This window comes from Elephantulus edwardii, unplaced genomic scaffold (assembly GCF_000299155.1).
Source record: "Elephantulus edwardii isolate Elephantulus edwardi_28Jun2011 unplaced genomic scaffold, EleEdw1.0 scaffold00354, whole genome shotgun sequence".
Classification (NCBI taxonomy): Eukaryota; Metazoa; Chordata; class Mammalia; order Macroscelidea; family Macroscelididae; genus Elephantulus; species Elephantulus edwardii.
The window spans coordinates 1,540,176-1,555,791 of NW_006400104.1; the positions used below are offsets into that span (position 1 = coordinate 1,540,176).

Here is a 15,616-nt window from a genome sequence, read left to right on the forward strand (position 1 = left end):
TTGTCTTCTCGATATTGAGCCTCATTGCATATTGAAGGCTGCAGTCCTTGACCCTCTGCAGCAAACACTTCAGATCTTCCTCAGTTTCAGCAAGCAGGGTTGTGTCATCTGCATAACGCAGATTGTTGACAGATCTTTCACCAATCCTGACTCCACATTTCTCCTCATAGAACCCAACCTCCCAGATAATCTATTCTGCATACAGGTTGAAAAGGTATGGAGATAGGACACATTCCTGCCATACACTCTTCCCAATTTTGAGCCATGCAGTCCCACCTGAATTTCACAACCACTCAGGAACAGGTTTGATGCCTTGAACACTAATGAGCAAAGACCAAATGAGTTGCGGGAGGATATCAAGGGTATCATCCAGGAAGCGTGCAAACGATCATTACAAAGAAAGAGGAGGAAGAAAAGACCAAAATGGATGTCAGAAGAAACTCTGAATATTGCACTGGAGCACAGAAAAGGCAAAGCAGAAAAAAGAATTCAAGAAACTAAAGAGCTGGTTCTAAAAGACAGCATGGGATGACAATGTAAAAAATTACAATAAAATGTGCAAGGAGCTGGAGTCAGAAAATCAAAAGGGCCGAACTTGTTCAGCATTTCTTAAGCTCAAGGAACTGAAGAACAAATTCAAACCTCGAGTTACTATAATCAAGGATGCTTTAGGCAGAATATTAAATGATCCAGGAAGTATTAAAAGAAGATGGAAAGAATATACTGAGTCACTGTATCGAAAAGAATTGGCAGACACAGAAGAATTTCATGAAACAACATATGAGCAAGAGCCTATGATGAAGGAAGTATTTCAAGTTGCTTGAAGGAAATAGCAAAAAATAAGGCCCCAGGAATAGATGTTATACCAATGGTATTTCAACAAACAGATGCTGGCCTGGATGTGCTCACCAAGTTGTGCCAAGTAATCTGGAAAACAGTCTCTTGGCCAACTGGCTGGAAGATCTATATTTGTTCCCATTCCAAAGAAGGGTGACCCAACAGAGTGTGGAAAATATAGAACAATATCATTGCATGCAAACAAGATTCTACTGAAGATTATCCAAAAACAACTGGAACAGCACATCAGCAGAGAACTGCCAGAAGTCCAGGCTGGGTTTAGAAGGGGTCATGGTACTAGGGATATTGTTGCTAATGTTAGGTGGATCTTAGCTGAAAGCGGGGGATTCCAGAGTAATGTCTATGTATGTTTCATTGATTATGCAAGATTTGTGGTTGAATTGTCATTTTCATGATATTGAGTCTTACTATTCAAGAGTAAAGTATATTCTTCCCTTTCTCTAGGTCTCCATTTGTTTTTTGTAGTAATGTTTTATAATTTTCTTTTAATAGTTTTAAATAATTTTGTGTTTCTAGTTAGATTTATTCCCAAGTATTTAATCATATGATTAGCTCTTGTGATGGGCACTGTTTTTCTTAGCTCTAGTTCTGTATTCTTTTTGTCACTGTAGAGAAATCCAATAATTTTTTATGTTGGTCTTGTATCTTGCCACTTTGCTGAATTGTTCAACAATGTCCAGTAGTTTTCTTACAGAGTCTTTATGGTTTTCTAAGTATGCTATCATATCATCTGCACATAGAGATAATTTTACCTCCTCTTTGCCAATTTGATACCTCTTATTTCCTTCTCTTGTTTATTGCTATTGCTGACTTCCAATATAATATTGAATAGGAAAGGGGATAGTGGTCATCCTTGTCTAGTTCCTGTTCTCAAAGGAAATGCCTTTAATCTCTTTCCATTGAGAACAATGTTACCTCTTGGGTTTGTGTATATACTTTTTACTATGTTGAGGAAATAACCCTCTATTCCTATTTTTTGAGTGTTTTAATCAGGAAAGGGTGTTGGATTTTTTCCAAAGGCCTTTTCTGCGTCGATTGATAGGATCATGTGGTTCTTGTTCTTTGCTTTGTTAATTTGATGAATTTCACTGATTGTTTTTTCTTATGTAGAACCATCCTTGCATACCTGTTATGAATCCCATTTGGAAATGGTGAATAATTTTTTAAAATATGTATCATTGGATTGTCCAGAGCAAGCATCATGCTGTGTGTGTGGGTGTTGTGGCATTTTTTGCACCTGAAGGATTACTCTGCCCCCAGGAGCCAGGCAAACCAGGGCTGGCCTAGGGTTTAAGGCAGCAGGGGGCTTCAGGCCCAAAATGGGAAGAGGGGAGAGAAGGCTGCCATACTCTCCCAGGTTTGCTCCTCCCAGGGCTGCTATGACCTGGTTGCCAGAGCAAGCGAGTATTGTGGCAGTTTTTGCATGTGAAGGACTACTTTGCCTTCAGAAGCCAGGCAAGCCAGGAGTGGCATCCACTTCCATAATAGCTTGCCTCCGGAAACCCTATGAACATGGAGAGAGGATGAAAGGCACTCAAGCGTTGAGGACTCTCCTTCATAGGGTCTCTGTGAGTCGCCTGCAACTAGATAACACTTAACAACAATATCATTGGGTTGTATTGGCCTGGATTTTATTCAGGATTTTAGCATCAATGTTTATGAGAGATACTAGCCTATAGTATTCAATTTTGGTGATGGTGTTTGGTATCAAGGATATGTTTGCTTCATAGAAAGAGTTTAGAAGAATTCCATCTTTTTCTATTTTCTGAAATACTTTATGTAGAATTGGTGACAGTTCTTCTCTGTTTGATAAAATTTACTTGTAAAACCATCTGGTCCAGGGCTTTTATTGACTGGAAGTTGTTTTATTACCTTTTCAGTTTTGTCTTTTGCAATGTGTCTGTTCAGGTATTCAGTTTCAATCTGTGTTACTTTAGGTAGGTTATAAGTTTCCAAGAATTTGTCCATTTCCTCTAGGTTTTCATATTTGTTTGAGTATAGTTTTTCATAATATTCCATTGTTAGCCTTTTTATTTTAGTTGGTTCTATTGTGACATTGCCCATTTCATCTCTTATTCGAATTATTTGTGTCTTTTCTTTACTTTCCTTTGTTAGTTTTGCTAATGGTTGGTCAATTTTATTGACCTTTTCAAAGAATCAATTCCTGGTTTTGTTGGTAGTTTCAATTGTTTTTCTGTTTTCTATTCCATTTTTTCTGTCCTAATTTTTATAATTTCAGTTTTTTTAAGAGGCTGTCAGGTTTTCTTGATGTTCTTTTTCAATTTCTTGGAGATATTGTTTTGAAGAATAAATGGTCATTTTTTTTTTTGCCTTCATGTGTTTGCTTATTGCTATAAATTGACCTCTGAATACTACTTTGGCAATTTCCCAGAGGTTTTGATAAGTTGTGTTTTCATTGTCATTTGTTTCAATAAACTTTTTAACTTCATTTTTTATTTCTTCTCGTTCTCACTCATGTTCAAGCAAGATGTTGTTCAGCTTCCAAATGTATGATTTTTTTCTGCTTTATCCTCTTTTTTATTCATTTCTAATTTTGTTGCATTGTGGTCTGAGAAGATGCTTTGTAGTATTTCTATATTTTTTAATTTATTGATGATTGTCTTGTGACATTAAATGTGATCTATCCTGGAGAATATTACATGTACATTGGAGAAGAAGGTATGCTGTGCTTTTTTATGGGGAGGTGTACATTTTTGTTGTTGTTGTTGTTATGTGCCGTCGAGTCGCTTGCGACTCATATGAGGTGTACATTAGGTTAGGTTATAAATATATAGGAGATTGAGTTGGTTTATTGTGTGGTTTAATTCTTTGTTGAGTTTCTTTCTGGTAGTTCTATCTTTTCTTGAGAATGGTATATTGAAGTTTCCATCTACTATAGTGGTGTTGTCTATTTCCTTTTTAAGTTTTGTTAATGTTTGTTTTATATATTTTGAAACTCTTTCATTTGGTGCATATATATTTATAATTGTTATGTCCTCTGTTCTACTGACCCTTTAAGCATTATGTAGTAGCCTTCCTTGTCCTTTTTGATGTTTTTAGCATTGAAATCTATTTTACCAGAGATTAATATTAATATACCTGCTTTTTTTCTGGTTGCCATTTGCTTGGTATATTTTTCCCCCCATCCTTTCATTTTTAATCTTTCTTTTTCCTCACTATTCAGGTGTTTCTCTTGTTGACAGCATATTGATGGATTTTTTTTAAATCCAATCTGCTAATCATTTTCTCTTCGGTGGTGCATTTAAACTGTTCACATTCAGTGTGATTATTGACAGCCAAGGGTTTATTACTATCATTTTGTTGAGTTCTTTTTGGTATTGTTGCTGGTTACTTTGGTCCATCCTGCTTTCTGTAGCTCCTCTGTAAGAAGGAAGTCTCTCAGTGTTTCCTGTAACATGGGTCTTTTTTTCTAAATACTCCGTTAGGTTCTGCTCTTCTGAGAATATCTTGATCTGTCCTTCATATATAAATGACTGTTTTGCTTAATATAGTATTCTTGGTTGGCACTTGTATTCTTTGAGTGTTCAATACATGTCATTATTCCAGTGTCATCTTGTTCACATGGTTTCTGCTGAGAAATAGTCACTTAATCTTATTTGTTCTACCTTATACTCCTTATTTCTCCCTTGCTGCTTTCAGAATTCTCTCCTTATCTTTGGTTCTGGCAAATTTGAGTATAGTATGCCTTGGTGTTTTTATTTTGGGATTTATTCTATATGGTGTTCACTCAGTTTCTTGAAGATATATTCTCTCATTCTTTATTATGCCTGAAATATTTTCTTATAGTAATTCTTTCACAACTTTTTCAGTGCCTTTACTTGCTTTTTCTGATCTGAGATTATTTGTATATTATTTCTCTTGACGTTGTCCCACATTTTTTCTTAGGTTTTCTTCTTTTTCCTTTCTTTTTGATTCTGCTTTTTGTTCTAATGGTGACAATTATTTCTTCTATTTCACTAATTCTGTTTTCCATCTCTTCAACTCTGTTACATGTGTCCCTCCAACAAATTGACAGCATCTTAAACATTGGACCTCGTATTTTGGATTGTAGTTTCTTGTTTTTCCAGAGCCTCTTATGCCGCATTTGTTTTATCTGCATTGTTTTGTATTGGGTTTGTGTTTTGTTTTGTTTTTAATGTTCCTCTTGGTTTTTGCTTACAGTGTCCTGTAATTCATCAAATTTGTATTTCACCCATTGAAAAAAATTCAACCATTGTTCTTTTAAATTCTGTGTTAGAAAGTTCCATCAAACTTTCTGACTTTAGGAAATCTATTGATGCTGTGTCATTTGGTGGGGGCAGTGACGTCTCGCTCTGGCTTTGTGGAGGGTGTGTAGTAGCCTGCTTCTTACGTGGCATTGCTGTGGTAGAGTTTTTCATGTCTGAGGCCATAGTAGGTTCTTGATCTGATGTCACTGCTCCAGAGGAGGGTGGAACAGCTACCCTGCCTTGGTTTCTCTCTAAACTTTTGACTAAAGGAAAAAATTGTTTCCATTCTGGAGAGAAAAGGTGTGTGAATTAGTATCCTCCTCTGTCAGACAACTGCTGCAGCAAAACCAGTCCAAAATGCTCTGGGCTAAAAGCAGCTCATACTTTGGGAGGTTGTTGTTGTTGTTGTTGTTATGTGCCATTGAGTTGCTTGAGACTCATAGTGACCCTATGTACAACAGCACTAAACTCTGGTCTATCCTGTGCCAATCACATTGTTCCCGATAGACCCATCCTGATTACCCCAGTCAATGAATCAATCCACCTCATAGAGGGCCTTCCCCTCCTGTGCTATCCCTCCACCCTACCAAGCATGATGTCCCTCTCCAAGGAGTGGTCCTTCCTTACAACATGTCCAAAGTATGTTAGACAAAGCCTCAGAATTCTTGCATCCAAGGAGTCGCCCGCTTTAACCCTCTACAGGATGAATCTGTTTGTTTTCCTAGCAGTACATGGTACCCTAAATACTCTTCTTCAGCACCACTGTTCAAAGGCATAAATTCTCCTTATATCCTCCCTAGTCACTGTCCAACTCTCTGATGCATAACAAGTGATTGCAAAGACCATGACCTGTATCAGGCACACCTTAGAGGAAATTAAATGGGTTCACCTGTTATACTGATGTTTCTGGTGCAGTTCAGAGGGGTTGCAGCAGGTCATCATTCAGGGTTTTGTGTTTGGGCTTCCAGGCTGTGGTGCCAAGATCTCCAGATGGTGGGTCCTGGACCTCTTGGTGGTGGGTGCAAGACTTTCAGGTGGCCAAATGTGACTTCCAGGAGCTGGACTTCTGGGTGGTGGGGAGGGACTTCCAGATGGCAGCGATATGACTTCCAGGCAGTAGGGCTGGAACTTCTAGGAAAAGGCCCAGAAGGATGTGCAGATGTGTAGAGATGCAGGTGAAGTGTGCAGATGCAGGATGAAGCATGGAGATGCAGGGTGACATTCACAGTAAAGAGACAGACATGACACATTTCAGCTAACAGATACAGCTATGGACATGTTCATCAATCTGTGCCAGGAAATTTGAAAGAGAGTTACCTGACCAACTAACTTAAAGTGATCTGTTTTTGTTCCAACTCCCAAGAAAAGTGATCCAACAAAATGTGGACATTTTGTGGAATATTGAATAGTATTGTTACTATCACATGGAAGCAAAATATTGCTGAAGATCACTCAAAAGCAACTAGAACAGTGCACTTGTAGAGAACTGCTAGAAATTCCAGTTGGATTTAGAAGATGCTGTGACACTAAGGATATCATTGCTGATGCAGATGGCTCTTAGCTGAAAGCCACCAAAAGCAGAGAGACCAAAATAAAGGGAAGAAATTCTGAAGAGTGCTGAACAGAAAATTTCAGAAAGAAGCTCAAGTAGATAAAGCAATGTGTTACAATGAAATGTGCAAAGAGCTGGAGTTAAAAAACCATATGGGAAAGAACATGCTAGCATTTTCCAAGTTGAAAGAACCGAAGTAGAAATTTAAGCCTCGAGTTTCAGTACTTCAGAATTGAGTCTGTGGGCAAAATCTTGAATTGTGTAAGAAGCATTGAAAAATGGTGTTAGGAATGCATAGAATCACACTACCAAAAATAATTGCTGGACACTGAAATGTTTCAGGAGTAAGCATACAATCAAGAACAAATTATAATGAAAGAAGTTCAAGATACACTCACAGCATAGATAAACATAAATTCCCAGGAATTTATGGAATACCAATTGACATGTTTCAATCAGCAGTTTCAGTCTTCATTAGATTTCATAAATAGCATATGGCAGTTTGCTGAGAAATCAATAATGAAATTGAACTATATGAAGAACAACATGGCATGAGGATTGGAAGACTCCTCACCAACAACCTGTGTTATGTAAATGGCATAACCTTGCTTGAAAATCAGGTTGAAAAGAACTTCAACCTGGTAGATTGACATAGTAATTGTAATAATGGGTTTTAGCTTAGCAGAGATTGTGAGGATGGTTCAGGATAGGGCAAGGTTCAGATCTATTGTTCAGCAGGTTGCTATGAGTTATAGTTGACTCAAAGGGACTTCTTGACAACAACAGCAGCTCTGGAGTAATTTCTGGTGGTCTAGAATGTAGGGAATAATGCTGATATTCTAAAGAGTGTGCCTTTCTAAATATTTGAATTACCCATAGGCTCCTTGAGAGAAAATGGACTCATCTCCTTCTGTGTGATCCACAGCTTCAAAAAGAAACCTGATGGAGGGGCAACTAAAAGTCAGTTCTGACCTGACAACAATAAGTTGGGTATTTTTAGTATGTTTGTTTTTTAGTCTATGAGGTTTTTTAGTAGCTCTGTTGGAAAGAAATCTTGCTCCTCTAAAGGTTCACAGCACAGAAAACCCAATGGGCAATTCTACTTGGTCGCATGAGATTATTATGAATTGAAAAATTAATTTGATAGCACCTATTGGCAACAAGTATGTGTCAGATGATGTTGTGGCTCCAGAGACGCAGAGACAGACTTTGTCCTCAATGAGCTCAACTCTAATGCAACTTTCACTGACCTTTGTCTAAGGGCCTCTGGCCTGTGTTCTTCCCATTCCTTCTAGCAGCCTGTGAATTTAACCATTAACACACTGGGCTGCCAGAGCTGATGTCGTCTTTTGCTCTCCCTGTGCTGTAATTTCTTAATAGATGGGACTGGGCTTAATAGATGGGGCTGGGCTGTATTCTTTTTACTGTTATTGATGCCCAGACAACGCTTTCAGTACTTGTGCAGTATCCCGGGAGCCAATTCCAACTCATGAGGATCCACCGGTGTAAGAGTAAAATTGTGCTCCATGGAGTTGTCAAGGGCTAATTTTTCAGAAGAGGATTTTTCAAGCCTACCTTCCAAGGCCTCTGAGTGAACTTAAATTTTAACCTTTGGGTTAACAAGTAAGTGTGTTAACAGTTGCACCACCAGTGCTTCGCACTTAGATTCCCAATATGATTCTCTTCCTGGGCTCAAGTATTGGTTATCACACGATTCTATGTTTCAGCTTCAGCTTCATTTTATCAAGGGACTATAACCTTCCAGAAGAGATTAGAAATCCTTGTCAGATGCTCCTAGAACATGCCTTTCTATTTTTTTCCATCATCACACACATTTAAAATTTATTTTTAAAACAGTTCAAATTATTTACTTAACTTTCTCCACTAAACTGTTGAATCCCTGTGTTTCTTGGTAGTTAATGAAGTGTGTGGCCTCTAATAAATGTTCAATAAATATTTGTTGAGTGACAGGCTGGCAAATATGATAAATATCGTCTATGCACTGCACTGCTAGGACCTACAGGAAATTTAGTCAAAATTTCCTGATAGCCTCTTCTATTCATATGTAAAATGGAGATTTGGGGGGGGTGTGTGAGAAAATTGGATTAAACATCCTCAAACGCATTACCTTCAAGTTGGTTTCCGAAGGTTGTAAAAGAGCACAAGAAGAGGTTATCTATCTTCTCCCCTGAAGATGGAAGATGGATCTGAACTTCTAAAGAGGCCCATCTCTTGGTTTAGCAGAGAAACTCTCTATGGACCAGGCCACCAGAGCTTCCTAAATAATATGCAAATTTTAGGTAATAGCCTATTAAGATGAATGTGTGGTTTGTAATGTTTCATCTTTCACCAAATATTTTGCAAATATATCCTTTTAAGCTTTTTTTTCCTTCTTCTTTAAACCAGTGATGCTTGGAACCAAAGAAAAAAATCTTTTTTGTGGCATTGGTCAATAAAAGACTAGATGTTTCGTCTTTTGAGTTCTACATAGTATATGAGATTAGGATATTTATTTTGCTAGAAATAAATGATATTTAACAGAAATAGCATTCTCATGAAAATCCATATTATTGAGACTGATCATATGCAGGAAATACAAAGTTAATGCATTTTCAAGTATATTTGAAGTCGTGGTTATACACGTTCCTAACAGAAAATAATGAATTCAGAGAAAGCATATGTCAAAACAAACAAACAAAAGGAGAGATGTATATGATCACATTATATAAGAAAAAAAGGATAGCATTAAAAAGTTAAACACAGCAATTGGAATCCAAGATGGGATTGAAATACTTATTTCCAGAGATGGTATTTCATTCTTCCATAGGTAGTATTGCCATTTTATTCTTCCTTTCCTTTTCAGTGTCTGAGACAACATTTTTCGTGGAAAATGAAGCTGAATCATCAGAACAGGTAAAAAGTTGGGGAAATATTTGAGGTATGCAACTAAAATGTTTAAAATTCACAGTAAAGATTTCAGAGACCAATCAGGGAGTGCAGGATATTGCTAAGTGGCAAGATGCATTGCAATTCTTATGAAATAGCTAATGGATTGGTAGTTTTATAGTTTGGACAGAAGCAACATTGCTAGTCCTACTTCTGCATCCATAGATGCTTTGGAAAGAAAAATAAAATTGCACATGCCTAACCCTTTTGTGTTCCTTTTCTATGGCCTTTGATTAATAACGTCCTACAGAATTAACACTTGCCATCAGTTGTTTTCTCTCATTTGTTAATAGTGACCTTCATTTCTTTTTATTATTACAAAAGTGAACTCAAATTGTATTGAGTAGAAAATTCAGACAGTACAGAAATCTCTAAAGGAAAATGAATGTTTCTCAGCCTCCCTTCTTTACTGCACCTCTCTTCTGAGATGCCCATTTGTTATCCTGCCCTTGCTGGCTCTGTAATTTGTGTAGTAAAAGCAGGACAGGACAGGCAGGAAACAGAACATAGACAGGGTAGAAGATGAGGGTCTAGCCATGACAGGACCTTTAGGTCTGATGCCTAAATGCTTGTGTGCAGAGAACTATGTCTCACACACTCTTTGATAACCAGGGCCATTTTATACACTTGAAGATGAAAATAGAAACATTAGAAAAATTATTAATCCATTTAAAAATAATGATAACAGAGCCATTATGTTACTACAAATAATATACGTTTTATGAAAATGGTATCTTTCTCACATAGAATAGAAAATAAATGAGATTGTTTCACATTTTTGCAATGTTATGAAAGTCTGGCTAACAGGAAGTAGAGGGATTATGTATCTATTTCCTATGTTCCATTTGTATCACAGTGATGATGTCCCCATACCTTCCTTTTGCATCAGGATAAAGATATCATCACACTTTATAGGCTGTTATTGTTGTGTACCCTCGAGTTGAAACTACCCAAAGCTGGATTTTCAGAGGCAGTAAATGGCATGGGGGATGCTGCTCCTTCCCCTGAAGAGCATCTGGTAGTTGTCACCTCTGTTAGTTGTAATGTTGGTAGTACAATTTCTTTCCACTAAGCCATCAGAGATTCCTAAATGGGTTTTGTGTGTGTGTGTACATTTTATTGCTTTTTTTTTTAAAATAATGATTAAAAAATAATGTTGCAAGCTTCATTTCCCGTGGTGAATATTTCCCCCCTGGCTATGATTTAAATCTTTTGCATTTTCACTAGTCCTGTGTATAGCTGACTTAGGTTTTTAGAAAAAAAGAGTTAAATAAAAAAAATTTAAAAAACCCAAAACACCACAGAGCTCAATAGGAAATGTTCTACAACATAAAGTGTAGCCTCTGGGAAACTCTGCTCTTATCTCCAGAGAGGGCAAAAGTAAAAATGGCAAATAACGTCTCATGAAAATAATTTTGAACTCATTGGCTACTACTCAACCACTCTCTGAGCACCACTGCAATAGCACATTTTACGTTGAGCTGTTTTTTATTTAATTCTGTTTTCTCTAAAAGCCCAAGTCAGCTATACACAGGGCTGGTGAAAATTCAAAATATTTAAGTTGTGGTCAGTAGAAGAAGAAAAAAAATCACTGTGGAACATGAAACTTGTAGCAGTTTTTTTAAGTAGTTATAATTTTAAATTATTGTGATAAAATATACATAGCAAAAGATTTGTTATTTTAAGTATTTTTGAATCTACAATTGAGTGACAATAATTATATTCATCAACGTGTGCTACCACCCCTACTATACATTTCTTAAAGATTTTTATCACTCCAAACAAAAACTCATTGTCAGCTAATGGCATATATGCTTCTTCCTCTGGGTCCTGATAATCACTAATAAACTTCTGCCTCTGTGCATTTGCCTATTCTATTTACTATAGATGGCATCATATAGTATTTATTCCTTTGTGTCTGACTTACCTGACTCACCGTGTTTCAAGGTTCACTGTGTTATGACATGAATTGGAACTTCATTAGTCTTTATGGCTGAATAATATTCCCCTTTATGCACATACCTCATTTTGTTTATCCATTCTTCTATTGAAGTACACTTGGAAAAGAATTTATGTTCAGAATCCTGTACCTCTACATATAGACCCATATACCTAATTTCTAAAATATAGAGAATTTGGGTAAATAGATGAAATTACTTATTCAGATACTTTTTAAACTTTCAATTTTAAGATTGCCTTTGATTTTGAGACACATTGAGAATCTATCTCATCATTTCCTTGGTGATGAAATACTTACCACTGTGGGTGACTGGATATTGTTACTGGGGTGGGAGACTTCTGTGAACACTGATGTTCAGAAATGAGTGAGCCTTCCCATGTCTCACCAGATTAAAATATCCGACAGCTCTGACCTGCTGATGATCATTGCTCCCTGTGTGGGATTTGTGGTGTTAATGTTGCTCGTGGGGTTTATCTATCGAGGTAAGGAGGGCAGTATTGGGGGCCATGGAACCCTTCAGAGCCATAGTGACTTCTAGCAGATCTGGAAGTGGGTTTTTTCTGCTTCCTGGGGCTTCTATTCTCCCTAACGGGTCTCATTTCTGTCATTGTCTCCAACCCAGACCAGGGTAGAATTCATTCTCCCTAATGTATTAATGGCTTAGAGAAGAATTTCTTCATTTTGGCTGTCCATAGGGAGCTGTTCTGCTTAACCAAGGGGACCTCTCTGGCAAAAGATAGACAATGTTCTCCCATGTGATTAACTATCTTAAAAACACATCAGTCAGCTGTGAGTCAGTTCTCACTCCACAACAGTGAGAGTTATTTCACTTGGGAGGCAATTAAAGATTTCTCACCGTGCATATGCCAGACTCAAGTTGGTTCTCAGCCAATGGACCGCATGTACAGCCACCATTGGTCTATCAGTGGAGGCTTATGTTTTGCTGTGATGCTAAAGAGAATAGCATCTAGATCAGGATAGAGAGAGAAGAATCTACTTGAAAAAATTAATCAATCAAAACTCTGTGGATCACAATGATCTACAACCACTACCGGGGCAGGTGCAGAACAGGCAGTGTGCTCTTTGCTAGTACATAGTGTTGCTATGGATTGGATATTGGCTCTGTGCAACTCACAATGAATCCATGTCCTTTTCATACAAAGGCTTAGGTTATAGTTTGGGAAAGTTATACGTCCTAAAAAGAAATGTTATAAAACTCAAGTAGACATTCTAATTCTAGGTGAACAGATAAGTTAATGTAGCTTAAGACCATTGCCCACAAAGTAAGAAAAACCATGCAATTGATGAGTACTGCTTGGATGACAACAGTGGTTAGTTGCTGGTGAATCCACTCTGACTCACATTAAGCCCATTAATAAGGTCTTCAAGGATTGTGATCCTTCACAGCAAATCACCAGGCCTGTTTTCCAAGATGCCTCTGGGTAGATTTGAACCTCTGATCTATTAACTAGTAGTTAAGTGGTTGACTGAGCCATGCTTGGTTTTCTTTGGGACTCTGAAATTATTTGGCAGAAGCATCCTAGCACCTGAGAGAAGGAATGGTTTCCTTCGGCAAAAGTCAGTCCTCAACTTCTCGACTTTGCAGATGCTTTATTCTCTTTGAGGCAGTTTCTAACTTCACTTGGCATTCCAATTCTATTCTAGCTACTCTGCTCATATTGCTGCTTTGTCTTTTCAGGAAAGTTCAGGAAAAGCTACTGTTTGCAGAAACACACAAGGTAATTCATCTTGCATGAGTGATTGCTGTAATGATTGTACAGGCTGCTACTAATGATTAGATACTACTCAGTGATTTAATGACTTCTGCTTGTGTTCTGATTAAACACAAGGTCAGAGACATATGTCATTAGAGGGGAAAAAGATGGAGAGACTTAGCTCTACTAACTTCTGTCTCTCTTCCCACGGCATTATGTTTGACCATAATGTGCATACAAAGGTATGTTGCAGTAATAGAAATATGACCTAAAAGAAAAAATAAGCAAAAAAGAAAGGTGATACATCACACTACATTGTGCTTCAAATTCTGTTTGATACTGTATAAGAGGAGAGATGGCAACAGAGAATGAAACAACTCCTAAGGCATCATTTCTGTGATTTGTTCCCTCTGCCCATTTCGACCTTTGGAGAAGGCTTTTTGTACTTGGTTTTGTTTTTAAAACAGTGTTTCAAGAGTCTCTCAAAAAGGATTTTGATAATCTGCTTTATTCAATAGACATTTTGAAAAGAAACAGATTATGCAAAATGTTGATGAAGGGTCTTCCTTCACTTCATAGTTATAATAATATTTCCTGTTCTTTAATAAATAGTAACAAAGAGGGAACCTGAAGCCCTGTTATGAGACTTTTCAAGGTCATACTTAAAAATTATTATATGAAAACCAATCAAAAATATTTTAGAAAAAATAAAACGATAACAGTTTTAATAAATAAAGTATATAACTCGTTTTTTATGGAGACATAAATTCATGGATGGAAAATAAACTTGCTCTATCTAAACGGAAAAAAAACCCTTTTGATAAATAGGCACATTTAAATAGTTATAATGGCTACTTTGGAAACTTTTCCTTCTCTTATTGCTAGCTAAAACTGAGGAGGACCTGAAGCATTTGCAGAGCTAAACATTAAGAAGACAAAGATGCTTACCATTAGGCCAATTGGTAGCATCACGGATGGATAAGAGACAGGTTAACAACTTCGGTTTCCTTGGCTCCACAATCAACACTCTAGGCATCAGCAGTTAGGAAATCAAAGGACTAATTGCTTTGAGGAAGTCTACTGTCAGGAACCTCTCCAAAATGCTAAAGAGCAATGATGTCGGTCTAGAGACTAAGGAGTACCTGCTTCAGGGTATGGTCTTCACAGTTACTTGCTATGCAATCAGAGAGCTGGATAATGACTAAGGATGACAGAAGCAGCAGCAATGCCTTTAAGTTGTGCTAGAGAGGAATATTGAACATACCATGGACTGCCAAGAGAAAAAAAAATGTCTTTCTTGGAGAGGGTGAAACCAAGCTTCTATTTGGAGGCAAGGACTGTGAAGCTCCATCTCACATACATTTGGCAAATGGCCAGTAGGGACCAGTCCTTTGAGGAAAACATCACGCTTGGAAGGGTGGAGGGACAGTGTAGGAGAAGACACAGAGGAGATGGATTAACGCAGTAACTGGGGAAATGGGGTTAGGTGCACCAGCATCAGTGAGACTGGCTTAGGATAAGGTAGGGTTCAGAACTGTTGTGCATAGGATCACTGAGTTGTGGGCAACTCAATGACATATAACAAGAAGAAGATGATACTAAATTAACAAAAATCTTCATCTCCCAGGACCTCAGTTAGTTTGGACTAGACTACAAACCTCTTTAGCACCTGCAGCATTTGACTGGTTGCTTTTCAATGCAACCGTAATATTAACTCCTTGTGTTGGTGTTTTCCACTACTATCAGTTTCTCTTTTCTCTTTTCAGGCTGACCACTGTTGGAGAAAATAAAAATGTGCTCAATAATGTGCAACTTGGAAGAGAAGATGAAGACGGCATGTTCACACTCTAACATGTGACTTTTCCTTAGGGTCGAAATTCTAAGTCTTCAACAAGCAAGACATGACTGTGGGCTTGCATGCGGCACTCAGTTTGAGATTTGAATTCTGGGGGGTGGGGGTAGGATTTTTTGGGGAAAAAAACCAAACCCAAACCAGGATTTTACATGATGAATTAGTTACATATTTCTTATCCAGAGACTCTTTGATCTAGGAAGTAGTTGATGTAACTGTTCCTTTCTTTCCCTCTTTGGGCGATGAGGATGAGTTGGTGCTCATGCATCAGCAACTGTGTAGCTTTGTGAGCAGCTCAGGAGAAAGAATGGACCAAATATAAATAAGGCAAAAGAGTATTTTTTCTTCCATTTGTTCAAGGAAGGACTTCCACGTGTTTTGAGGTGGGCTCATGATCAACATTTATGTCTTTACAGCAACTAAATCCTGCAATCTTGGCCTTTCACAGCTAAATAAAATATGTGACAACCAATCTGTAATGAGCACTTCTTAAATGTTGTGACC

At 37.6% G+C, this 15,616-nt stretch overlaps 1 protein-coding gene across 1 annotated transcript in view; it reads left to right on the forward strand.

Moving 5' to 3' along the window:
* The window catches only part of TIMD4 (T-cell immunoglobulin and mucin domain containing 4), an 83,406-nt gene extending 68,295 nt beyond the window's left edge, over positions 1-15,111 (forward strand). Inside the window, exons 5-7 of the mRNA XM_006901985.1 lie at positions 11,915-12,027; positions 13,245-13,284; positions 15,027-15,111. Of these exons, the coding sequence (XP_006902047.1) occupies positions 11,915-12,027; positions 13,245-13,284; positions 15,027-15,111 (238 nt within the window). The remainder of the gene's footprint in view (positions 1-11,914; positions 12,028-13,244; positions 13,285-15,026) is intronic.
* The last annotated feature ends 505 nt before the right edge of the window (positions 15,112-15,616 follow it).